At 36.5% G+C, this 26,439-nt stretch overlaps 2 protein-coding genes across 6 annotated transcripts; one reads left to right on the forward strand and one right to left on the reverse strand.

Moving 5' to 3' along the window:
- Positions 1-1,450: 1,450 nt before the first annotated feature.
- GCT (RNA polymerase II transcription mediator) lies at positions 1,451-21,142 on the forward strand. 3 transcript variants are annotated; one of them, XM_088883870.1, is made up of 24 exons: positions 1,451-1,649; positions 1,788-1,887; positions 1,987-2,128; positions 3,083-3,156; positions 3,549-3,688; positions 3,771-3,857; positions 3,982-4,069; positions 4,145-4,228; positions 5,272-5,349; positions 5,478-5,557; positions 6,022-6,100; positions 6,307-6,627; positions 7,303-7,362; positions 7,450-7,708; positions 9,178-9,432; positions 10,456-11,811; positions 12,252-12,522; positions 12,606-12,720; positions 14,198-14,285; positions 14,634-14,712; positions 15,464-15,759; positions 16,406-17,507; positions 17,920-18,291; positions 20,088-21,142. In XM_088883870.1, exons 3-24 carry the CDS (start codon positions 2,105-2,107, stop codon positions 20,696-20,698), a joined length of 5,919 nt encoding a protein of 1,972 aa, XP_088739996.1. In that variant the 5' UTR covers positions 1,451-1,649; positions 1,788-1,887; positions 1,987-2,104; the 3' UTR covers positions 20,699-21,142. The 3 variants fall into 3 exon arrangements, with proteins under 3 accessions (XP_088739996.1, XP_011088350.1, XP_088739997.1); XM_011090048.3 differs by having other exon boundaries at positions 7,465-7,708; XM_088883871.1 differs by having other exon boundaries at positions 1,788-1,883.
- Positions 21,143-21,815: 673 nt separating this feature from the next.
- LOC105169614 (deSI-like protein At4g17486) lies at positions 21,816-25,717 on the reverse strand. 3 transcript variants are annotated; one of them, XM_011090051.3, is made up of 5 exons: positions 25,604-25,717; positions 25,301-25,485; positions 23,089-23,342; positions 22,509-22,796; positions 21,816-22,288 (listed from the first exon to the last, which is right to left on the reverse strand). In XM_011090051.3, the coding sequence occupies exons 3-5, from the start codon at positions 23,297-23,299 to the stop codon at positions 22,038-22,040; spliced, it is 750 nt and encodes a 249-aa protein (XP_011088353.1). In that variant the 5' UTR covers positions 23,300-23,342; positions 25,301-25,485; positions 25,604-25,717; the 3' UTR covers positions 21,816-22,037. The 3 variants fall into 3 exon arrangements, with proteins under 3 accessions (XP_011088353.1, XP_088740379.1, XP_011088355.1); XM_088884253.1 differs by lacking the exon at positions 25,604-25,717 and having other exon boundaries at positions 25,301-25,550; XM_011090053.3 differs by lacking the exons at positions 25,301-25,485; positions 25,604-25,717 and adding an exon at positions 24,790-25,230.
- Positions 25,718-26,439: the final 722 nt, after the last annotated feature.

Here is a 26,439-nt window from a genome sequence, read left to right on the forward strand (position 1 = left end):
TGGTAAAACTCACATGTCAAATAAAAACATGTTTGAATCTAATTAATTTGAAATGTAGTTATATTGTTTTTCAGAAATAGTCTCAAGTAGAAAAATAAATCAAATTTATCTCTAGCAAAAAATACTTAATTTGATCACATACTAGACACATGCTCACCTTTAAATTGTAGATTAAAAAAATGATGAAGACCAAAAATACTAATTTTATAAGTTACGGGACTAAAAGTATTAATATCGTAATGAATAGTATTAAAAGTGAAATAGAATTAACTTATGAGATAAAAAAAATGTTATTTCCCTAATTTGAACTAATGCATGAATGGTATTTGATTAAACAACCTTTTATACAGCAAAAGTTAAAATAGAATGGAACGTTTTATTATTAGGTCAAACTTGTTATTGGGTCTAACTATTTTAGAGAAGCAACACTTATAACATAACTGCAATCACAATAAATAATAATTCGTCGGTCAACAAAATATTTTAACTGATTCACTATTGATTATAACCATTCTAGTGGTGATTATTGTAATTGTTGTGTAGTTATACATAATCATCAGTGATTCATATGATTTATTGAATCTACAATTATTTGTTTTAGATCTGACCAATTTTTTCCCCCCAATCCAAAGGAAAGAAAAATAATTAGAACAATATTCATTGTGTTTGGATTTGTGTTTTAGTTGTTTTGTTTTGTGTTTTGAAAATAGAGAGAGAAAAATAAAGATAAATAAGTGTGTGTTGAAAATAGATGATATGTTTAGATTTGTATTTTGGGGTAATTTAAAATATTTAAAAATAAGCGGTGTAAGTATGATGTTGGGATTTTAGAGACAAAAATAACTATTTATTGTCAAATCATTATTTTTCTATATAAATATGTATATATATATAAATATTTTATGTTTAATGTTGTATCTTTTAAAGACAAAAATTATTATTTATTGTCAAATCATGTCTGTTTTATATAATGTATATATATAGAAAGTTGAAAAACAGAAAAGCACGCAAATAATGTGTAAAAATACAAAAACAAACATTGAGTGTGTTTTATCTTTTTTCGAAAAACGCGAGAATACAAATCCAAACAAAGCCATTGATTTTTTTGTTTTAAAATAAAATTCAAACAGATAAATTAAGATACAACTAAACAATCTTAAGGGTCCAATTTTAAGAAACACACTCTAAATACATAGTGAAATATATACAACTATTTTATTTTTCATTAGATGTGTCTATTTATTTATTTTTATTATATTGGGCCCTAACTTTCGTTGGATGTAATTTTTTATTTATATCCCATTACATATACTTGATAACATCATTTTTAATTATTATTATTATTATTGTTCAAAAGTTTACCGTTGCAAAAAAACTCACAGGTTGTATAAATTTACTTTTTACATCAGACACAATCTTATTTCTCAAGTTAACTTTTATGACCTCTCCGAAGAATAAAGAAGGAATCTATCTATTTTTTCGGGTGGAAGAAAATAAGAAAAGCGCTCCCACCACCGCGATTTTTGGACGCTCCCGTGCTCAGACTGTCACTCCCTAAATTCTCACACAGTAACGCCCGCTCCCACACGCAACAATCGTTTTTTCCAGTTCCGGCCGTGGGCTCCACAGATTTCCGCCGCGGCGCAACGGTGACTGTCTTCCGCCCTTCAGAGCTTTTTTTGTTTGTTATTTTTCTTATTGAGGAAATTGATACGGTTTCTGTTTATAATTAGCATTAAGGCGTGCTTACATTTGCTCTCCTTGACGGGGATTTTCTTGTTTGTCAGATCGGGCCGCTTTGCTCTCCTACTAACTTTTCTGCAAACTATTCAGAAAAGAGGGGGAAAAAAATCTACTGGTAGCTTGCGTGATGGATTATAAGGGTTTGTAAGTAATTTTTTTTTCACGAATTATTGTTTATTCTCCCCTTAATTGAGTGTTTCTGAAAATGAATTACTGATATGCTGACCACTTCTTGATGTTCAGTTTATTAGTTGGCGTGTGCCCAGCTTTTAAGTGAAGAGGTATTTGACATGCGTTGTTAAGTTTGTTAAGTTCGGTGGAGGCTGAAGAAATTTTGCCTGAACGGTGAGGCAAATTACGGATGTGGACAAATATCTTCAAGATTGTAAGTTCTTGCATTATATTTAGTTGTAGAATAAGTCTAACTTGATTTTTAATAGTGGCATATGCAACATCAATCTAGTTATGGCTTGTTTTGCTTGGTAATTTTCTTGCACAATAATCCCACTGCACCACTGGAATGTTACCAACTGCAGCGCCTTTGAACGGAAATCCCATTCGAAAGGATAGTTTCGTGCCATATAGATGGATCCATGCATTATGTGGATCACCACACACTAACACATCTGAGTCAACTTACCTATTTGGACGTGCTGGTTTGCACTCTAGCCCGAAGTTAGAAGCTCCAGTAATCTGTAAGCATGTCCATAACTGCAGCTTCAATTTTAAAAAGGATTGCGATAAACTTATTTGGTCTGCTGGGGACAAGCCATTTATGTACAAGTAAATTATGCCAATTATCCTAAGCTTCAGAATAGTGATAAATTTCTTTCATATTTTCAACACATATCAATTAAAAGTATTACTTCTCAAAACAATCTGGTTGAACTAAAGAAGTTAACACCACTACTTATGGTATCTGATATGCAATCATTTCCTTATCTTCTCTGTATGTATGGGATAGACTTGACAGCATTAATAAGTAGGTAAAAACTTACTCACCTACTGTGGTTGGTTCTCCACTACCTGGGAACTTATGCCTGTGGCTCTAGGGTGGCGCATAAATTAACCTTTCTTCTTTATGCAATCTGATTTAGTTGCAGAAGAATCATAGGACCTTTTGGTCCTTTCCAATCACTTGTTTTGGCTTAACCATCACTGCCTGCCTTTGCTGAACTTTTTGCGCAGCAGGCTATGTAAAGGGTATTCCTATTTTCATTCTCATTACTGATGATATTGCTTTATATGATTTCTTCTACATTGCAGACTTTGTGGTATTGGTATTTTGTTTCTTATTTTCATCAGGTCATGTAAATAATCTTGTTCAATATTTTTCCAGGGTGGTTTGCATCAGATATCATGGTTTCAGTTTCTTCCTCATGAATTTGATTTCAATACGCTGCCTGATAAGAGGTGTGGTCTTGAAGCATTTGTTATTATTATATATTGAATTATTTGAAAGGAATGTTTTGAAAGATAATTGAGTAAACAGATTAGCTTGATTAATTAAAGTGGTCATGTCACACAATTTAGTTTTTTAATGCCCCAAGCAACTGTGTATTGAATAACTAAAGTCAATGGATCATGGTTATGTAAACTATCTCATGCTTTAGGGAATTATTTATACTTTCAGATTGGTGATTTATATCTTTAATTTATTTTATAACCCGAACTAGCTTGTATGATTTTCATATTTGTTCTTGTTGTATATGTGTTTTTTCCCATTCCTTTTTCTGGTTGATTAGTTGGATATACTAGTTGAGTTTAGATATGTACTAATTCCTTTGTGCTTGATATATGTGAAGTGTGAAAGTCGACCAGAAAGATGCAGCAACACTGGCGGTGCTTTCAGCACATGTGCAACTGCAGAAGGAAGGGTTTCTCAGCACATGGACAAATTCTTTCGTAGGACCCTGGGACCCTTCCCAGGGTTTGCATAATCCTGGTAAACATTCTAAGTGGCACTTATGGACGAGACAACAACATCTGTGTGTTTCTAATTGCTCCCTGCTCGTTTTATTCCACAGATGAAAAGATCAAGCTTTGGCTTTTTCTCCCGGGGCAGCATTCCTCTATAGTTGAGAAGGCACAACCTTGTGTTGCTAGATTGAGAGGTATATTGTATTTCAGTAAACTATTTCACTTCTGCCCTATTGCTTTACTTTCTTTGCTCCTTCAATCATATCATATGATGGTCGATTTGATTGGTGGTGTTAACTTTTGTAATTTGCATTGAAGTTCTTGCATCTGGACTTTGGGTGGCTCCTGGTGATTCAGAAGAAGTTGCAGCTGCGCTGTCACAGGCTCTGAGAAACTGTATAGAAAGGTTATGCCTTGTCTTTCTTGTGATTGACTGACATGCATAATCATTAATTGACAATTCTTATATTCCATTTGACAGAGCTCTCAGAGGGCTTTCATATGTACGATTTGGAGATGCATTTTCAAAATATCATCCATTTACACAGAACGAAGAACTGTTCAGGTTGGTTATTGATAATCATCGTGGGTTTTCAATGTGTCTGAATGTTGAAAATTGTTATTTGAATATTACATGATATTCGCTATCATAAGAAACTTATGAGAAGTTCTGGAGCTTTCTTATATTTAATACCTTGCATATCAGACCTGCAGCTGAATTATGATATATCTCATTCTGTCTGTATTTTTAGTGAAGCATTTGCCTAGGTGAAATTCTAGTCATGATGTTGCTCACTAGCTATTCCCTGAATCTTATCTTGTTGTTTTATAGTGAATTTGTCTAAAATGATGCTAATAATTGTTTTGATGTTTTTGAGTTTGTCTAATAAAAAAGAACTGTCAGGGTCTTGTGCCAAAGGACTGAGAAAAGTTGAATCCAATATTGTAGCTCTGTGAAATTTTGTGAGCTCATAATGGTTCAATTTCTTGGCTATTCTTGAAAAGTCATAGCATAAAATCGGAAATACTACCTGGTTAATCATACAATGTGAGTTGTTGACAGTAATCAACTTTCCGTTTCCATGCTTGGCTTGATGCTATTTATTTATTTAGAACTTTGTCTTCATTGTTTGACTTCGAGTAACATGATTTCGTCTAATGATCATAGAAATGACAGTCTATGGGTCATAAACAGAGGCTATAGTGGGAATATTCTGAAACAAAGGCCCTGTCTTGGAAACTATAACTAAGTTATGCTAGTTTCCCAAGTGTTCAATGTGACATGAAAAAGGAGGAGCATATAAAGCCTCTAAATTAACTCTTTGGCTTGGGAAATTTATTCTTGAGATTTACTTAAGAGATGAAATGAATTCTGCTGGGGCTTTATTCCACATTGGGTTGCAATTCTAACCTAGATCATTGCTGGTCGTAAAACTCACTCAATTTAATAACGTCTGAGCGAGATTCTAATTTCCATTTTTGCACTTTAATCCTTGCATCTAGGAAATGCATTCTTTTCTGAGCCATGAACTCATTGCCTTTGAGAAGTTGTGAGACAGGTTTAATGTCTAAAGCCTTTTCTCAAGAAGTTGTCTTGGTGCTTTGTAGGAGGGGTCAACCTGTGGCTGAGTTTATTTTTGCTGCAACAGAAGAGGCAATATTTGTTCATGTTATTGTATCTGCCAAGTTAGTTCCTTTTTTCCCACTCTCAAACTTTTTATTCTATTTGTACCTTTTATTAGCTTTGAAAAGCTGCTATACTTTTCAGCTTTGCTTCAGACCTCTAGTCCATGTTTGTTTTTGCTCACTTTTAGGCATGTTAGAGCACTTTCAAGTGGTGACATCGAACCATTCCTCAGCAGTTCTTGTAGGCGTTCCACTGACCGAATTTCAGGTGTGTTTTCTGTTAGAAATATCTGGTTTTTATAGTGATATCAACTTGCATGAGTGATGTCTTATTATGTCCTTGTGTTGGAATTAAAGAAAATAGAAATATGAGCTGAGTTCTGTACTACAAATATGCCTTATATTTGTCGTGTGATGCCAAATGAAGAAATGCTTTTACAATGCAGCTGCTCCTTTCATAAACTAATTTTGTACCATCATTTGTTTCATTATCTTCATCAGTTAACAATCTAAAATTTCTAGCTCCCTCTAGCTTTCGCATCTTATTGTGAAATTCTCAGTCTCACTCCTGCCGCCCTCGACAGTTTTAAAGAGCTCTAGCATCATGTAGGATAAAATGGACTGTTGTTATAGTTATTTATGCACTTTGAAATATGTAAGGCTAATATTGTCTTAACAGATTGAAAGTGATCTACTTAGTCCCTCAGACTCTTGTGATGCATGTTTATGCAGTTGTTGTCTCCCCTCATGGAATGCGTGGGAAACTCACTGGATGTTGTCCTGGTGATCTTGTGAAGCAAGTATATCTGAGGTGAGATGAACTATTCTTTGACAGCATTCTCTTGTTCATTATTAGTTTTCAATTTGCACCTATTTCATTCATATTCCTGCTCAATGGCATTTTAGCTTTTCTTTCACCCAATGTTAGTATTTATTTGGTAAGTGGTGTACTGTCAATTTCAAGTTTTATTCTGGGTTGGCTTTTTCTTTATTCTTTTTTCTTATGTATTGGAACAGCACCGGGAAGTTTAGAGGTTCAAATGGAATTGTAGGTCTTCCCTACCTTGTTGCTCAAGGTTCTGGGTTACCTGGTCAACTGAGGGGACAAAACTGCTATGTTGAAGTGACCCTTGGTTGCCATGACAAGGTGGTAAAAAACGTAAACTCACACACTAACTTGTCTCATACACATGGTACGGAGTCCCCAGCTATCGGAAGAGGTACTCAGAGGTGGTTTTCAGACAAGCACCTAGTCTGTGACAAAATGTTTGTTTATCCAGCTGAGGCTGTACTCGTTCCAGTTATGCAAACATCTTTTGCCAGATCGTCTCTGAAGAGGTATTACTATCTCTCATGAAATAATGCAAATCCTGATTGTATGATCTTTGATTAATGAGTGGCATTTCGTGGTTTTTCCCATATATCGTGTAATAGTATCATGCTAATTTGTTGATCATGACCACCTCAGTAATTGGAAATTGGAAAGTCATGAGTAGGTTTTGTTAGCAAGGAGGATTAAAGCACATGTCCTAGGGAACTCTCAGCACATCTTACTTTTCTGTCTTTTTGATTGGTGGGCGGTGTGGGGGCTGTTGGTGCAAGCGCAAACGAGTGAGAAGACAACTAGGTGGAAGATGGAAACTTAACTTTGAAATCGGTTTCAGGTTGATTTGATGTGTTGAGCTACTTTATTAATTCTAAGACGTCTACTGTGTCAGTGTGTTGAGATACTGCGTGGTTAGTTGTCATGACACTCCTCCATTTTAACAATGGGAAAGTATTTACCTACTGATTTAATGCGCCATACTAGGATATGACTAAATAAACTTTATCTGAATATAAGACATGCTAATGGCTTGATGGTTGCTACTTGCTAAGGATCAAAATTTTATATGTTATCTGCCTAGAAATGAGTTAATTATATTTATATAAAATGGTTAAAGTTGGTCCTGTTTGTCCACTGTCGTGGATACTTGTTTCAACAGTCAACTAACACATATATCTAATCTTCAGATTCTGGCTGCAAAACTGGGTTGGTCCGGCATTGTCGGGGTCATCACTTTTTATGCATTGGTTAGATCACAAATTTCCCATTTATCTATTTCCCAATTTTCATACTCTTCGCTTTAGATCCATCCCTGAGTTTGTGCTATCACTTAGTTTTGGTTTTGACAGCAATGATAAGGTAGATTCAAGGGGTGAATCTTCTCTTGAACCTAGTGGAACTCGCTCTCAGCATGGTAATCGTAGCAGTAGTAACAGTAATAGTAGCAGCAACTGCAGCATAAGTAGTTCCTCAAGCGACAGTGAGCCCAAGACCCTGGGAGCAGGTGATCCTGAGGCAGATGCAGATTCTTTAATGTCCAGACAGTCTGGTTTGTCTTCGTTGGGCCACATGCAGAACGATGGCCTCCAGTTGGTAACTCTTTTATGATTTTAAGGAAATGGAAAAGTGCAAGAATGTTTGTTTTCATTATTCAAGATTTTTATGTTAGTGCATGTAGATGGTTAATTTAGTTACTATTTTCTTCCTTTTGTTTTTTCTTTTGGATTGTGGTTTAACTTTGTCCCTTCATGGACGTAAACTCGTCGTACTTAAAGAAGAATGATTTGAGTTGTTGCCTTGATCAAGCTGTACCTAACATTTCTAAAATGCTGCCGGAACTTCTTTCATTAGCCATGCACAAAATATTCAGTCTGATTTGCATTGCTACACGTACTGGGGCCTTGAATACCATCTTTGTAGCTTAAGCCTAAGAGGACTTGGAATTTAGCAACTAGTACCCTCTAGACCAATAGCAATAGAAAGAAATAAGCCTCGGAGTACATCTTATAGGTGATATTTTCAATGTTATTATCTAGTAGATAAGAGACTGAGTAACTTAGACAAGGGTGTTGTAATTTGCTATCTTCTCCTTGCAGAATTCTTAAGGGGGTAAAATATTATGTTTAACAATATTTCTTGTCATAGTGTATGCTACTTTGTTGTCATGATGTGCGATAGACACAACATACCAAATAATTGGAAAATGAAAAAATCTCCTAATAGATAACTAATAAACTACAATATAATTTGAAACTATTAACATGCTCTGGGGTGCGTTATATTGATTTCAACAAGTGTCTATAGAACAACTTGACCCAGTGCTATATGCAAGTGATATTTTGTAATACATGCATGTTGGATTCTCCATGGAACTTGGGGTGGTTATGTGCCAAATGGCTGTATTTTTGCATTACAAACAATGCAACAGCCTCATGGATGTTGATCATAATGCATGAGAAGCCACTTGGACTGCTGATGTTCAAGCAATACTCTATTTCCATTGTGGGCAATAAGTACTAAGCTACTTCTTGCTGCACTGGTTATAGCAACTCCTAACATTAATATATATCTCGAAACGAATTTGAGCTTGCTGCATCAACATTATTATATTTGGTCAAGTTAGCTTACCTCGGTGGCAACAGTAGCAGAGATCATAGGCCCTTTACATACCTAAGTGTTTGTTGATTTCTTTCTCAATAGACGACTTCAATATCTACTCACCATAACAAGTGCAAAGCAGAAATCTAGTCGAATACACATCATAGCATAGAAAAGAGTTTAGGGCCCTGATATATGGTTCATGAGACTTGGATTCTATTTCTTTTCTCCTTTCTTGGAATGTATTTTTCTTCCTGTCTTCTTCTGGAGTTGGTAGCTGCTTGGTTATGTTCATTTTGTCGCATATATGCCGACCATAATGTTAACCTGAAGTAGATATCTCAGAATGCAGGAATTGTAGCTTTTTCCTTATTGCAGGAACTGTAGTTAGTACCTTTCAGTTTGATTTTGTGACATTTCGTATTTTGGAGACTTGGACACTATTATTTTTTTTTCTTGCTCAGGGTTCTAAAAGGCCACGAACTGGGACATCAGAATCATTCGGCCAGGCAGGCATGGTTTTAAATCCTTCGATGAGTGATTATGGTACCATGGAAGTGAACAACGTGTCCATTACTGGGGTTGGAACTGAGCAAGTTGGGTCCCAATGGGGTTGGGATGATGATGATAGAGGCATAGGAATGGATATTCAAGCACTGCTGTCAGAGTTTGGTGATTTTGGTGACTTCTTCGAGAATGATGCTTTGCCTTTCGGAGAGGTAATTCTTATCTTTTATCCCCTTATTAGCACATAATGATCTCACATATCTTTAATATTGTAGAGTGAATGGTCTAGTATCTCTATTAGTTGTTAACTTGCTAGCTTTTAAGCTTGAGAATTTCGTATGGTTTGTGCCCAATCTTGGTTATGGACTTTTGCTTTGAAAAATCGAGAACTTCTTCATAGAATTGCTGGGCAAATGTTAATGAAGAGAGGAGACAAATTGAAATGATCTCTTGACCACTGAAATGATCACAGAAGAGGTCACAGGAATGCATCCTAATTGATTTGTCATGAACTTGTTCACACTTAGATGGAAAAGGTGAAACCACCTATTTGACCTTCTGCAGCTTAACTGTTTCTGCATACTGTCACCCCAAGTTCCTTCTGCGTAAAAAAGTCCCATATGTACCAACTGCTGAGTGGCAGCTTTTATAAGAAAAGAACTGCTTGCTTATATACTCATTTTTCAGTGAGTAAAAATTTGAGGATGTAAGAGCGTCTTAAACTGTCAGTAGTCTTAATTTGGATTTCTGAATGAAAATTTCAAAGTTTAGTTGAAGGTCAATTATAGTGAGCAAAATAGACGAGTCCGCACAATGAAAAACCAAAAGGGTGGAGGAAGAATTGGAACTTCTTGATTGAATGTTTGGACGGTCAAGGTATATTCTGTCTCATTTATTAGCAAGATTCATATGGTCATGCACTTTCAGTATCTTGTTTGTCATTTGCAAAAATAATTAGCGCCTCTTGGGCTATTAACAGATGTGACAGTCCAACTTTTTGAAATAAGAACAAGTCAAGCTTTATTTTATGGATTTGTGGAAAGAAAGTTTTGTACTCTTCTGATACCATTCTTTTAGCTAGCAGTTTTTTTTTGTTTCTTTACATTTATAGTCATAACCATTATTAGTTCATTGTTTTTTCTAGTACACTGCTGCCTTGAAATTATTACATTATAATTTTTCATGGCCTATTATGTTTGGATTGAAACTGGTTTTTTCATTGTTATATGGTGAAGCCTCCAGGCAGTGCTGAGTCTCAAGCTCTCATGTTTCCTCTACCTGAGGGTGGAGAGTTGGTTAGCAGCCCCAGTAATTCTGTGATGGATGTGTCAGGGGAGATGCTTTTGCCTGTCAGTTTTCCAACCTTTGATAGTTTTAGCCACCTCCAAGCCCCTACTTCTATGGAAGATTTAGCAAGCAAAAGTCAAGAAGCCACAAAGAGCTCAACTTCTGGTCAAGTTACCAGCACTCTGCCATCATTTAGTGGCGAGTTTGATCATGTTGTGAAGGCTGAAGCACTCATGACATTTGCTCCAGAATATGGTGGTGTGGAAACCCCTAAGAGTGAGATATCCTCAGTCATTTTCCGAAGCCCGTATGTCCCAAAATCTGGCAAAGTGGATTCTGCTTCCAGCTCAAACAATTATGTATACTCTGCAACACCACCTTCGTCTCCTTGCTGTGATGGATCTGATGAGAAGTCCATATTGCCTGCTAGTATGAAAGCATGTGCAGAAAGGAATGACTCTAGTTCTGTTTTGAGATCAAAGAAATATTACACTCATGTTGAAAGAGGAAGACAGCACATTGCTGGAAGTAACAACAGCTTTCCTAAAGGTGAGGTTGGAGTGGCATCTTCTCAATTTTCTTTTTTTAGTCAAACAAATGTGGATCATGTCTCAAGTAAAGCCAGTGAAGGCTCAGTCAGAGAAGATAATTTTCTTCCCACTTCAAGGACCGTCCTTGCCACAGAAATTGAATGCCTCATGTCCCAGACTTCCATGTGTAGGCTCCGACACACACTGTTGTCTTCTAACAGCCCATCACCTGCAGGCCTGAGTGGGTTATCCGGAAATAGCACCCCTAATCAGGCCCATGTTGATTCTAGCACCATGATAGACAATATTTCAATCAAATCTGAGGTGAAAAAGAAAGAAATCATACCAGTAAGGCTGGCTGGTGATATAGATGGAGGAATACTAGATGGGCCCTTGAGTGCGCCTGTTGGTGTCTGGCGGCCTGTTGGACTTCCTAAAGTTGCTAAAACAAGTGCCCCAAGTATGGAAGTTTGTCCATCCATACAACATAATTCGTTCATCGAAGAAAGCATGCTTTCTTATGGACGACAACCGCTTCAGGAACTTCTTGATGGCATTGCATTACTTGTCCAACAGGCAACTTCATTTGTCGATGTGGCTCTGGATGCTGATTGTGGTGATGGTCCTTATGGCTGGCTTGCACTTCAAGAGCAGTGGAGGCGTGGATTTTCCTGTGGACCCTCTATGGTACATGCTGGTTGCGGGGGACTTTTGGCTTCTTGTCATTCCCTCGATATTGCTGGCATGGAGCTTGTTGATCCACTAACAGTTGATGTAAGATTCTGTAATCAATGGCTTTATTTTGTTTCCGGAGGTTAATAGATTGACATTGAGAAGTTAATTCACTCAGGAAAAAACGATTCACCATTTTCTTTTCTTTTCAGCTGTCCTTTTTGCCTTGTTTGCCTTTTTGTTGACATTCCTTGTGAATACTTAGTCCATATCATGAATTGTGTATTTCTTACCACGTTTCTATATATGCATGAGCATGTGTGCATTTTTCTCTCAGAGTGGGTGGGGTCAGAACTCCTGTTGATTCTGATATATGCTCCGGTTATTCTTATTAATTTCATTGTCTTCGTGCAAGAATAGCAACTTGGCGTGATGACTGCTAAAGTACAACTCCTATCCTGCCATTTATATCAAAGTTGTTAGAATGTCATAGCAGTTATTGAGACAATAAATGATTCTTACAAAATCTATTATATTTTCAGGTTCAGGCGTCTTTGACAATTAGTTTGCTTCAATCAGACATAAAAGCAGCCCTGAAATCTGCATTTAGTAGTGTGGATGGTCCTCTATCTGTTACTGATTGGTGTAGGGGCCGTAGCCCATCCACTGAAGGAATGACTTGCGATGGATTTTCCGCGGAATCTACTGCAAGTGCAAGTGAATGTCGCGATTCTTCTAGTACGGTAACCCTATCAGTTGGAGAGCCCATGAGTCCATCTTTGTCCTCTGCTGGTGGAGTGTCTTGCCTGAAAGGTATGGTCATGATTAGATTTACAGTCCGAGGATTTTTTGACCTTATATTACCTGTTGGATAATAATGCAATTCCCCGTTACAGCTGATGGCACCAGAGGGGATGACGCTGGTACTTCTCTATCGGAGTTGGATCAGCAACATTGCTCACGGTTTCGGCCCACACTTTCCGTTGTTCCATTTCCTTCCATACTTGTTGGGTATGCATGATTTCCTTGTTATTTTTATGGCAGACGTGACGAACTCCGTGTGCTTTGGTTTGATAAAAAGAGAATTGAGTCACAAGATGGAGTACTAAAGGAGACAATTAGTCTTCTCGAGGCAGAAGCAAGAAATCTTTATTAAGCAATTGAATATGTGAACTTCTTAACAAAAGATGGTTGATGACGTTGTCTTTCTTGTGTGGAGACAACCTTTGAGCTTATGACTGTGGATTTATATTACTGGGTATGGATGTGCAATAAGTTAATAATTCAACAAAATCATGATATGAACTTCTGCCTGTTTTAGATTCTGGTTTCATAATCAACTTCTAAGTGTTCGTTGAAGAAAGGTAAGATGAACAACCTGCAGTCATGTAGATTTTGTTGAGGTCAGACCTTGGATTATATTGGCAGACAACTCAAGCATGATACAGTTGAGTGAAAATTTTGGTTAATGGATTAATGTTGAAATACTGGGAGGTTGGTATCCCTTCCAAGAGTCTTAAGTCCTAGTAGAATGCTCTACCTATTTACTATCAAAACCAACCGTAGACATATCAAATCAATAAAACTATTACTTAATATGGGAGAATGCCTTCTACATGGAGAATCTTGAAAGTATCTGAATCCTGGAAGATATGGAAATGGCTCTGTGTTGGAACCACTTGCAAATTTCAGATTCATGTCAGTGGTGAATACTTTAACATGGATTCGTTCAATTAAGTTCATGAAATCTTGTATTCGCCAAGTAATATTCCTGGATATTGGTCATTTCACTTTTCTTCTGTTGCCTGTGTCATTCCCCTTTGATTTTTCTAGACTTGTCTTTGAGTTCTGAAATGAATTCCTTTGACCCTTCACGACCATGATATGGTAGAGAATGAAGACTACTTTTTAGGAAAAACATTATGATAATAGTGCCTTCTGGCATCAAAATATCTTTCTCGGTCGGCGAAGTTTAATATAGTCTGTCAATGCAGCCAAAAACTTATACTTTATAAGAAGCTCAATGCAGATCCATTTTGGTGTTTTTTTCTGCTGAAAATCTTTGTTTGCAGCTTGATGTTTTATTAGAAACCAAGAAGGCAATCCTCAATTTTCTTCTTTCATATCATATCTGATTACTGAGATTATGCAAATACTGATTAGTCTGATAGCTTAGCTTTGTTGATGAATTTGGTTTCTAAGTCTGGGGAGTCAAACAATAGGAAAAGGAGTCAGACATTGTCTGGTATGACATTTATGTGCTTGATTGTTTTGGTATTTTAGTCTGCTATATCTTTTGGGCTTTGTATATCATAGATGTTTTTACATATAAATTGTGAGTTCCTGCACTAATAACGTTTTTCCACACCATGTGCATCATTGTAGTTGTAATGTACGATGCCCTAGTTTTTAGCTGTGACTTAGGCAGCAAGTTGAAAATTTTCATTCATGTGCCAAGAATATGTGCATAAGTTATTTTCTGCAATAGGTACCAAGATGATTGGCTCAAAACCTCAGCTAGTTCCTTACAAGTCTGGGAAAAGGCTCCTCTTGAACCATATGCAACCACAAAAAATGTAAGATTTGTTTAACTGTTGGTAGTCAACTTTTAAGCTACCTAGTTTCTTTCTTTCTTACTTCCACTTGTCTCTTCTCCAGTGTTCTCAAGGCTTAAGAACTGCTCTTTTATGTTTTCCAATTTAATTTTGATAATATAAGTGATTCATGTCTTTTCTTGGTTCTCCGATAGATAAGCTACTGCGTGGAATGCTCTTTACCTTTCCACGCAGTATTCTGATAATATGATGGTTTACGTCTTATTCTTGTTTTTCTGGTAGATGAGCTACTGTAAACTGCTCTTTTATGTGTTCCATTTTAATTTTGATAATATGACTGATTTATGTATTTTCTTGTTTCTGTGGTAGATGAGCTACTATGTTGTCTGTCCAAATATAGATCCACTGACCACAGCTGCTACTGATTTTTTTCTGCAACTTGGAACTGGTTAGTGATGTAATTTACATAATTATTTCTTTGAATTTCCATTAGTTTTATGTTAGCGTTGAGTATCATATGAGATTCTTATTTTTCTAATTGTAATTTCTGTGAGATAGTCTTGGAAAGTTATAAAATGTCTATCTGATATGCTTTCAGCAATTTCACAATTTTGTTTGGCTTCTCTAATTTATCTTCAGCTAATAAATTTCTGCTGCTCCCCAGTATGAATTCTCATCTTAATCAGAAGCTACTCAGTATATTTGGAGTAGAAATGAAACTTATCTGTGTTATCTTAGGTCCTAGTTTGTTTGGGCTGTTTTTCTTTTTGTATTGATATAGTATCTTAGGTCCTAGTTGTTTTCTGTATTTGCAAGGCTTTTCTTTTGGCTGATAGATTGCGTTCAAGTGAGGGGTTTATGAAATCTTTCTCAAATCAGTTTAAGATTTTTGTTGACATGATGCTGGGACAAAACTTTATTTTAGGACAGATTTGATCTTGTGGTTTTGGCTCCCTGGTTTGTAATCAGGATGTTACTTGTAGACATTGGCTTTATGTTCCATAATGAAGAAGTGCTTACCGTAATTTGGTTTTACACACAAGTTTTTGCTTTTACATCAGCTTGCCCAGTTCATAGATTTCATCTGATACTAGATGTTGTGGAAATTCATGTAATTGAAGCTTGAAAACGTATCTCCTTCCAATTGTTTTTTGTGGTCTCGTGGTCTGCTATTATTTACTGACTCCTATCTGTCTCAGTTTATGAAACCTGCAAGCTGGGAACGCATGCACCCCAAAGTTTTGGAAATGAGATGGAGATAGATTCTGGGAAAATATCTCCTTCTGGCTTTGTCCTTCTTGATTGCCCACAATCAATGAAGATAGAGACCAATAATGCATCTATATTGGGATCAATCAGTGATTATTTTCTCTGCCTCTCGAATGGCTGGGATCTGACCAGCTATCTAAAGACTTTGTCCAAGGTTCTCAAAACATTGAAACTTGGATCATCTGTGCCAGTGAATGCCAAAGAAGGAAATGGTGGACCATGCACTGTAAGTCTTTATGCATAGCGATTTTGTTATCACATGATGTTTGTTCTCTAACAATTATGTTCACAACTAACCCCAGTACTTCACCCTAATAACTGTCAGGGCTCTTTCTGTGTAATACTGTAAGATAAAAAATGTTAATAATTATGTGAGAGTTCAACTATTTCTGATATTATTCTAAATGAAAATCTGTTTTTATAATGAGACCTACTTTTTGTTACTTTATCATAAAAATAGATATCAGGATATATCTTTGTAACACTGTTGACTAATTTGCAACTTGCCTTTGCAGAAGATCACAATTATGTAAATCTTTAACTCTGCTGTGTTGCATTATTATTCTTGTCATATTTGATTTAATGTTCTTGAAGTAGTATTCACATGTTGGCTCTTAAACATGAATATACATAGCACTTGATCATCATAAAATTTCAGAAGCTCAGCTTTTGACAGTTCTACTTTCCATATAAGTTTGAGGATTTTAATATATCAGGGTAATGTAACTTTGGAAAGTGCAAAATGTAATGTTCTTGTTGTATGGTACTATCCATTTGCTGCCTCAATCTTCCTCTTCTTTGAATTTCACAGTGTATCCTTGGTATTGCCATCGACTGTTGGTTTTGAAGTTTGTTTCTTTTTATGGAATCAGGTAGTCTATGTGGTGTGCCCCTTTCCGGAGCCTCTTGCTGTTCTGCAGACGGTGGTCGAATCTTCTATTGCTATTGGATCAGTCATTCGATCTTCAGATAAAGAGAGGAGATCTGGGATGCATAACCAAGTAGCAAAAGCCTTGAGCTACCCAGCAGCTGTAGATGAGTCATTTTCAAATGTTTTGACTCTTACAGGATTTAGCATCCCAAAGTTGGTATTGCAGATAGTGACAGTTGATGCCATTTTCAGGGTTACAAGTCCCACTCTAAATGAACTCATCATCCTGAAGGAAATTGCTTTCACTGTTTACAATAAAGCTAGACGAATTTCCCGAGGAGCCTCAGGCGAGACAACACCATCATTAGCTGTGCCAGGAAGATCTCATTCCGCCTTGATGCAAATGGCTTCACCGGTTCCTGGTATGTGGAAGGACTGTGTTGGTCCTCGAATTGGAGGACCTCCTCTTCAAAGAGAGAGTGAACTTGACGCAAGCTTGAGACCTGGTGCTTGGGATAACTCTTGGCAAACAGCAAGAAGTGGGGGACTTGGATGTGATGCCAACAGAACTGGAGATGTCTTTCCTCTGGATGAAATTCGTTGTTTGTTTGAGCCACTTTTTATTCTTGCAGAACCTGGTTCCTTAGAGCGTGGACTCTCTCCCTTCTCGGGAAATATAGTAGATTCAGCGAAGCTGCTGTCAGATGATTGTGCAAGTACCAGCTTTGTGCAAAGTTCTGCTTCTTCAGGAAGTGGAGATAATGGGCCTGTTTCCCAGCCTGACTCCCTGGATTCAGATGGTTTTGGATCTGGCCATCAAAAAACACTCCCAAGTCTGCATTGTTGTTATGGTTGGACTGAAGATTGGCGTTGGATGGTGTGTATATGGACAGACTCAAGAGGAGAATTGCTAGACAGTTATGTTTACCCATTTGGAGGAATCAGTAGTCGGCAAGACACCAAGGGTCTGCAATCCCTTTTTATCCAAATATTGCAACAAGGGTGCCAGATTCTTCAGGCTTGTTCTCCTGATGTTGGCATTGCCAAGCCCAGAGATCTTGTGATTACTCGAATTGGATGCTTCTTTGAGCTAGAGTGCCAGGGTATCGAATTTAGCACTTCATTTACTTCACCAACTATTTTCTTTTGCTGACTAGTTAATAATATGGCCTGATAGCGCCATGTTGCTAATAGGTTTAATACTGCAGCTGCTACTTATCAGATAAGTAGGAAGGAATTATTTGCATCTTTCATGAATAATGTAGTTTACTAAAATGTTTTGGTTGGTAGCACAGTATTCAGTTTGTCTAGGGTGATTGTTGTTAACACATGCACTGTGGCGATGCCCTCTAAGCTGATGTATAGAGTCTGGGTTTAATTCATATGTTGCTTTTATATTACCATCCTAGTTGCATAAGAATCTTAGGAAATTTTGAGTGGTATGATGGTTGGGCAACTAGACTTCTGTTAGAAGCCAATTTGGTTTTCTATCTTAAGAAAATTTTCCTTCTGCAGAGTGGCAGAAAGCTTTGTATTCAGCTGGGGGTTCCGATGTGAAAAAGTGGTCACTGCAGCTGCGGCGATCCTTCCCTGATGGAATATCTCCTAGTAGCAATGGGAATTCTTTGCAGCAGCAGGAGATGAGTTTAATGCAAGAGAGAGCACTACCTTCTTCACCAAGTCCATTGTATAGTTCTCACCCTAAGGCTTCTGCATTCATGAAAGGTGGCATTGCACAACCTTCCTCCAGGAAGCCGCTAATGGGTGGGCATGCAGTGTTGGACAATTCGAAGGGCTTACTGCAGTGGGTGCAGAGCATCAGTTTTGTTTCAGTTTCAATTGATCATTCCTTACAACTAGTTTTTCAAGCAGATTCAACACTTCCTGGTATGGATCATCTACTCTGACTTGAACTTTATTTTCTATGTAAACCTTCAAAACAGATTCATTGCGTTTTTTTTATTGCCACTTGCTTTTTTGTGCATATTTATCTCATCTTTTGGTGGCTTTCTAGACACCAGAGCATGTTGCTGATTTTGTGAATGGCTGGTTGTTAGAACTTAAATTTGGCCCCTGGCTTTCTACTGCCTCTATGATACCAAAAAGCTATGAAGTAGTGAGAGATGCTGTGAGACACTCTTCCATAGTGACACATTCTTGTTATTTGAGCAATCTGTACAAGAATTGAGAATAAAGAACAATCCTTTCAGTAAAGCGAAAAGTAAGGGTAATGTTACTCAACTGATCAGCAAAATGTTACAGGGTCTGTATTGTTTTATAGGCTACAGTTGCAACATCTTTCCATCTATAGAATGAATGTGACAGCAAATGGAAATGGTGGACCATTAACTAAAGAGTTTGCAAATTCCAGTACATAGTAAATTAAAATAAGGTATAATTATGCCACACTTGCATGAGGTTTGGTATAATTACATGTAGACCTCATGTGGTATGTGAAAATCTAGTACACGCAATGTTTGTTGAAATCATGGAATTTACTGACAACAGCAAAAAACTTAGAATGAAAAGCCATGTGTTACCTTTGATTGACTAGTGGACTTATTGTAGATCATACAAATCTTTTATGGCCAAATCACCCTTGTAAGCGTCAAGATGTACCTCGTTACCTGCATCAATATGTGAAGATATGTAAAGGTAGATTGGTCAGAAAATATTGTTTGACATGCAATGAGTGAAAATGGATTTTCATTCAATCTTTTGCTGATATCAGCAAACTCATGAATTTTGACTAGTGGATGGATTAATTTGTTAGATGTAAACAAACGTAGATGTACTTTCCCAAATCATAGGGGCTAAGTGTAATTACACAAAATGTGAGTGGAGGGCACTGTAATTATTCCTCGAAATAATTGTACAACTTGATGCTTAGCATGAGTTCTAATTGGAAATGTATTAACTAACTGAGAAATAACATGCATGCTGATAAAAGCTATCAAAATAGTCAAATCTGGTAGAAATGTTTGAGCTAGGATATAATCATATTAGTAGAACTGCGCATTTTCTTGACAACTAGCCACATCTTGATGCAGCAACCTCCAATGGATGAACCATTTCTTGTGTAGAAATTCGAATATCATGGCATTTCAGTGGTACACTTATTATTTTGACCGCGATGGTTTGCCCAACTGGTAGTATTTGGTTGTTATATAATGTGTCCGCAAGCTTTGCTGCATATTTCAAAAGAATTAGCTGACAAGCAAATCTAACATGAGATAATCTATTGATAGATTGCTCAAAGAGCTATTTGCTGCAACCATGGCAAGAGAATATGGCACCTTGGTTTCCACAAGTACTAGATTTCAGTTTCATTGAGATCTCTGTTGCATCTTATGCCATGGTAATAATATGCCACCCTGACAACTGAAAAGCATAAGACCTTGAGGAAACCACAAAGCATCAGAAAAATGTACCTAAGTGCACGCATAATAATAGTATAATATTATGAACTTAAGGTGAAGTAAAACTCAGTGGCTAAAAGCTCCATCCAAAGCGGGTAAGTATGGCTGGTCTATGATATACTTGTTCCCTTTAGCCTATTCACTGTTGGGTGCTGCTTTACCTGTGCAAATCCTATGAAACAGAGATTTCAAATCCATGCCCTGTATCTATTAGCAGCAGTTTCTTTACCCTTGCTGTCTAAAATAAGAGTTTTCTTGTTGCAGGGACTAGTCAAGCTAGCACCACGTCAAGCCAGTCTGGCTATCTTGAAGGATATACACCTGTCAAGTCCCTAGGCTCTACATCTGCATCCTATGTTTTGATTCCTTCACCAAGCATGCGCTTTCTGCCTCCTGCCATTCTTCAGCTCCCGACATGTCTCACTGCTGATTCTCCTCCTCTTGCCCATCTTCTACATAGCAAAGGGTCTGCAATTCCACTCTCTACTGGTTTTGTGGTTTCAAAGGCTGTACCTTCAATGAGGAAAGACTACAGGAGCTTGTCAAAAGAAGAATGGCCTTCAATTCTTTCTGTTAGTTTGGTTGACTATTATGGAGGTAATAACTTCAACCAAGAAAAGATAGTTAAGGGTGTGAATAAGCAGGTTGGAAGGGGTATGACCTCCGATGCTAAAGATTTTGAGGTGGAGACTCACATGATTCTTGAATCAATAGCAGCCGAGCTTCATTCTTTATCGTGGATGACAGTTAGTCCAGCGTACTTGGAGAGGAGATCCGCTTTACCATTCCATTGTGACATGGTTTTAAGACTTAGAAGGCTTCTTCATTTTGCTGATAAGGAACTCTCTCGGCTTCCAGAGAAGGCACGTGTGTAGGAAAAGGATCACTGTAACATACAGGAGCTGTTCCTTGAAGCCCTGATACTGTGCATAATTAGTTGTAGCTTGGAATTTGCATATAGTCATGCCTGCTGATTAGCAGCAAACCATTGGATTTATCATCAGGATAGATAAACAGCTGAGTAGACATTAATGTTATATCGTTGATCATGAGGATAGCCATAACAGTCAGGATAGCATGTAGATCCACAAGTAGTCATAGGAGACCTCACAATGAACTTTGTAAATAATGTTTGGATGTATCTCACCCATTTTTGGTATTGATTGGTCTGACGGGGTAAAGATGTAGAATTTGTTCTGGTCGCTCAAGAAACTTGACCATTTTAATCTTGTTACTGCGCCTTCCGTTCTGTTTCGGAGGATTTACTTGTACTTTTTAGTCAGTTTATATTTCATAAAATGACCTCTATTTTATTATCATTACTTTCACTTTTAATTTTCTGCAGCGTAGAATACAATTATTTTGAACTCTGTAGGCTGCAAGTATTTGGATTTGCAGCTTCTGTTCATAGTGTGAAGTGTGAACTTTTAAGCCATCCCAAAAATGTAAGTCTTAAGGGGGTCTGAAGAGGCAGAATTGAGAGGCAGCCATTTCTTATTTTCTGATTTCGTGTTCGAGGGTCAAAATAAGAGTATTTCGGCAGTGAATTCCAGCCTGCGGTATTTAAAAGATCTGAATTTAAAGGAAAAATCGTTGTAAATTAGGAGGGTGTTTGAGTGAGTTCATAAACATTCAATACATATTAAACAATATTTACACATTTATAAGATGTTGAAAAGAGTGGTAAAATATACAAATGAGCTTAGAAGATTAAATAGAAAAAATAAGATATTGAGAGCCAATTGTTCAAAAAGAGTAAGAAGTTCTCCAATTTTATTTTGAAAATTTTAAATTTTTTAATAAAATATTAATTACAAAACTATGATTACTATTTTTTAAAATTTCATAATTTTATTTTACCCAAATATTTTTAGACCTTATTTTTAGAACTAAAAAGATGTATGAGTTTTATAAAATATTTTAAATAAACTTAGCAAAACACCATCTAAAACAAACTATAGGCAAAACTCATGAACTAACTGAACGTGGAAGTAGCAAGAGATCACCACCAAAAATTCTGTCACTATCAAAGTGATAATTCTGCACAGGCATCTTAAAACAAGTACAAGAGTAGAATACACACATAAAATGCAGATATTGGAGCGACGAAAGAACATATAAAAGGACGAGCATTCCTTTCAAAAAACAAAAAGGACAGCAAGAATCCGCGGGGAGAGAAACAAAAATGTCCCCTGAATGAAGAAGGATTATTTTCTATCCTTCTTTCAGAGACTTACTTCTGGATTTCTTCAACTCCCAAGGAGGAAGGCAGCCTTTGTAGTGGGAGTGTAGGAACAATGATGATATAGATACTTCTCTCTCTTTCTGGTGCATTGAGATTGAGGAGAAGCAGCTTAAAGAGCTTCTCAGGCTCTTTCTCTCAGACTCCAAATCTTGATAATTTGCATCATGACGAACAGTAGTTGCTTTAAGAGATTCCGGGAGTATACAGTTGCAGAATGAACCTGTAATAACGGCAAATAGATGAAAATGAAAACCAAGGTTTTAGAAGGAAATTGCTTGTTATCAAGTACGGCATATTTCTTCAGTTAAAATAGATCACAAGCTCCTCTCTAAGGTTCCCTACTCTTTTAAGTTTTTTACGTAGAAGAAAGCAGATAAATCAACATGAATGATGCATCATTTGACGGAAAGAGAAAGCAAGAATGGAAATGATAATTGTACCTATCCTCGCTAGCCGGTTCACCCATTTCGGGATCCGGTTGCCCGTCAACTTGTAGCATATGTCATCACAGAAATGGTTGCAGTTCTTAACAACCAAGTGATATGAATCACCATAGTAATTTGTGGCTTGGTGCTCCATGAATTCTCTAACTTGGTCACGGTTCAAATGTGTTGTGCCCATGAAAATTGACTTGCGAAATCTGAATCCAGGGCATTGGCGAGGTTCAACTTCAAAGACGCCACTAGTAGGATAATCATGAGCTCCAAAAGCATATTCAGTACCGTGCACTGCCAAAGAAATTTCCGCAGGCATTCAGCAAAAGGTGGATCCTCTAATGAAGATGTAGGTTAGACATTTTTAGGTTAACAAAGATGCACTAGCAACCAACCCAAAGACAAACAACCATGCATATCATAATGTCGCATTTGACTTGGGCAAATTATCGATCACAAAGCCAGCCACCATAAATTTATCTTCTTTCCAGATTAACTGTAATTTATTTACACAACGGGACCAACAGTAACATCCATGACAAGATTTAGGCAAACATACGTTCATATATTTAGAGCATCAGCATACCTTCCACGCCAGAGTGAAAGACGCCAACGCCAGCCCAGTAGAAGTAGCCATTGACCGGAGTTAAGTCATATACATTGAGAAAAACAGGAGTGTCGCCGGGGCTATAGCTTGCCGATTTAACTTTAGGGAACACACAAAACCTCATGGCTGATTCGCCTTGCACATGAAGAGGCACGATAGATCGCCAGCCATTTTTCAATTTTGATTTCATGTTTGAGGATGAAACTAGGAATGGTTCAATACCCAGTTCCAACCTGTGGCATATTTAAATCAATACATGAATTCATATTTTTACACAAAAAATACACGACAAAATCTGGACAAAAATGCTTTAAAAGGGACAAATCTTTAGAAACTAAGAAAACATGCAATAAAATTTACCTTCAGTGATTTCTATTTATATTTTATCTATAAGTATAAATTCCTATTTCCATTTATTTTACATGTTTTTAAGTCACTGATACGCAGCCAAGATTGTCGATTGCAAAAATAGAATGACCATTAAACTTGTATTGGAAGCGATAGTGAAGCTATATTTGACTGTCGAATACGATCCCTGACAAATGAGTCTACTTATTAAACATGGTATCTTACTCGAAATTGAGGTAGAATAAGACATACTATCTAGATTATGCAATCTAATCCCAGCTATCACTAATATTAAACATATGCAATCTAATGGAACTATTACCAACTACTGCTTCCATCATCTTTGAAGTTCTCAGAATTGACTTTTGCAACAGAAGAATACAAAACAATATTATCCTTCCAGAATTGACCTCTTACTTTGACTATCAAAAACAGAGTACAACTAATGATCGAGTGCCATCAGAACAATCAATTATTTATTATAATGTATAAATATAAATAACTACAACAAATAAATGATTTAATCCCCACGGGAAATTAATATCACCGCATAAAAAGTAACAAATCAAATTAATAGTTTGACTTCAGATTCTTTATTTTCTCTTAATTGGTAAATATTTCAGATACTTGATGAATATTGATAGGTAGACATAAATAGTAATCTATAATTTTCTTCCTGGGCCAAAGACGTCAATAAATCTAAAACCAAAAGGCTCTAATTATCATAATAATGAAAGTGGAACAACTAAGTCAAACAGCACACCCTCATGATATATGTTGTCCGACTGTTTTTCTTTCTTGTCTCCCTCCACAGAAAGATCCAACCTTAAAATGGACGACCCTTACGTCTATACCGATTCCCTAACAAGAACTGTTACGAAGATATACTATTAACAAGCAAACATAAATTTTATCTACTAGCAAAGCCTAAGAGAAAAATGAAACTTGATTATAACTCACTGTATCAAAGAACCCTCATCACAAAATCTAATGTTCCCCTCATTGAGTTGTAACAATCAAACCAGCAGTATGTCGGATATTAATCCAAATAGCAAAGTATGGATCGTTTCGCTCTAGTCAGAATATGCAGTTGGTTCCACATTGAGAAGGGTATAACAAAAGATAAGAACTGAGGCAGAATAGCAACTTCTTTGGGTACATAGTCATTGTCCTTTTTGGTAGTAAGCTGAAAGATCACAACATAAATTCAACAGACTAACACAAGCCAACTTTCTCTCTAAACTCAGATCAAATAATTCTTAAGCATCATTTTCACTGATACGAGAAACCAAGATCTCTGAAATCCAAATTCAGGTGTGACTTTGCCTTTACCTCGGAAAATATAGCACATCCCTCAAGAAGGCAAACAAATCCAGCAACTAAAAATCAAATTGATAATAAAAAAAAAAAAAAAGAAGCTTGAAAAATGAAAAGATGCAGCCAAAAGAAAAGGAACATTAAAATCCCATCATTGCTTTGTCCCCAGGTCATGACTTCCAAAAAACAATAGAAAACTGAAGCTTTTTCCAACAGAAGAAGCAATGAGGGGAAAAAACAAGAATGTGGATCTAAAACCCATATGAAAAATCTAAAAGGCTAGTAATACACTTCACAAAAGTGACAATCAGGAAAAGAAAAGGAAAAAATCTAAGTAAACCTTCCAAGAAAAGAAAGCCAGATTCAAGAAACACAGAACAACAAAAGAACAAAAAACCACAAAAACAGGAAACAAAGGAATGCAAGGAAAAGGAAAATTCTTGGGCACAAAACATATTAAGAAATCAATGAAGCAAGATTCGTACACTCCAAAGAAGAAAGAAACCCCATATCAACTCTTTCTTACCTTACTCAAAAAAATGGCACTCCTCATTATCAAAACAAGAAACCGAAGCCTTCGCCACTACGTCAAGAAGCCACCGCTTTTCACTGCAGATTATGCACATGAAAGTGGAGTGTGTTTGTGTGTGTGTACCTGAAACACGCGCATTATTTCTGCTGTGTTTGTAGCTAAGGCTGCAGAACGAGATTCTGCGAAAGAGGAAAAAAACTACAAAATCAGACTGCACAGCTGTCCCTTTTGTTCATTTAAATCCTGGTTGAAAGGGCAAGAAAAGAATATAACTCAAAAGGTGGAGAAAAAGTTGACCTGTAATTTCAACTTGACTGTTTGACATTCCTATTTCCAAATTTTTGGAGAAAAGAAATAAGACACAGCAGGATTCAAGATACTGAAAACCTTTTTTTTTTTTTTTTTCATTTTTCCCTTTTATTGTTTGAACCTGTGTTGTCATTTGTGTTGAAGTTTTGAATCATATAAGCGTGTGTGTGTTTTATTTTTACATAATATGGGTTTGAGTATAAATATTAAGTTAATAAATGAAATATAAATAAGTTATTTAATTCGTCCATTATTGAGCAATTATATGTCTTTTTTCTACCTTTTAAGAGATATTTAAAGTATATCATCATTTACGCAAATTACATACTATTTTTCAAATTTATGGTCTTTTTGTTCCCTCTTAACTATATTATATTACATACCGAATTGTAGTAGAAACAGAAGAAGATACACTTAAAGACAAAAATGTACGAAAAACGCCCAAATACTTTATAGATTTGCATGTTTTTTATTGGGCTAGTTTGACTTGACGACTCATATAAACAACTAATACTTTGAAACTTATTTGATGGTTGCACTATTGACATATGGATAGTACGGTTCTAACACATACGATCTATAAAAATTTAGAAAGTTCATTTGATAGGTATATTTTATTTCACAAAATTATATTATTAAATTTTTATAATCTCAAACAGTAGTTGACTTAAAATTTGGAAATTTTTAAGTAAGAGTCACATTATTAATCTAATTCAAATATTCATCAAGGCCTGTATTTCAACTTTTGCAAAGTCATCATTAAGATCTATTCTAAGTCGCATAAAACTTCGACCCAGAGTAAGTATTATATGAGGTTTTTTTAG

Source organism: Sesamum indicum, linkage group LG8 (genome assembly GCF_026168435.1).
Source record: "Sesamum indicum cultivar Baizhima isolate 11 linkage group LG8, ASM2616843v1, whole genome shotgun sequence".
Taxonomy (NCBI): Eukaryota; Viridiplantae; Streptophyta; class Magnoliopsida; order Lamiales; family Pedaliaceae; genus Sesamum; species Sesamum indicum.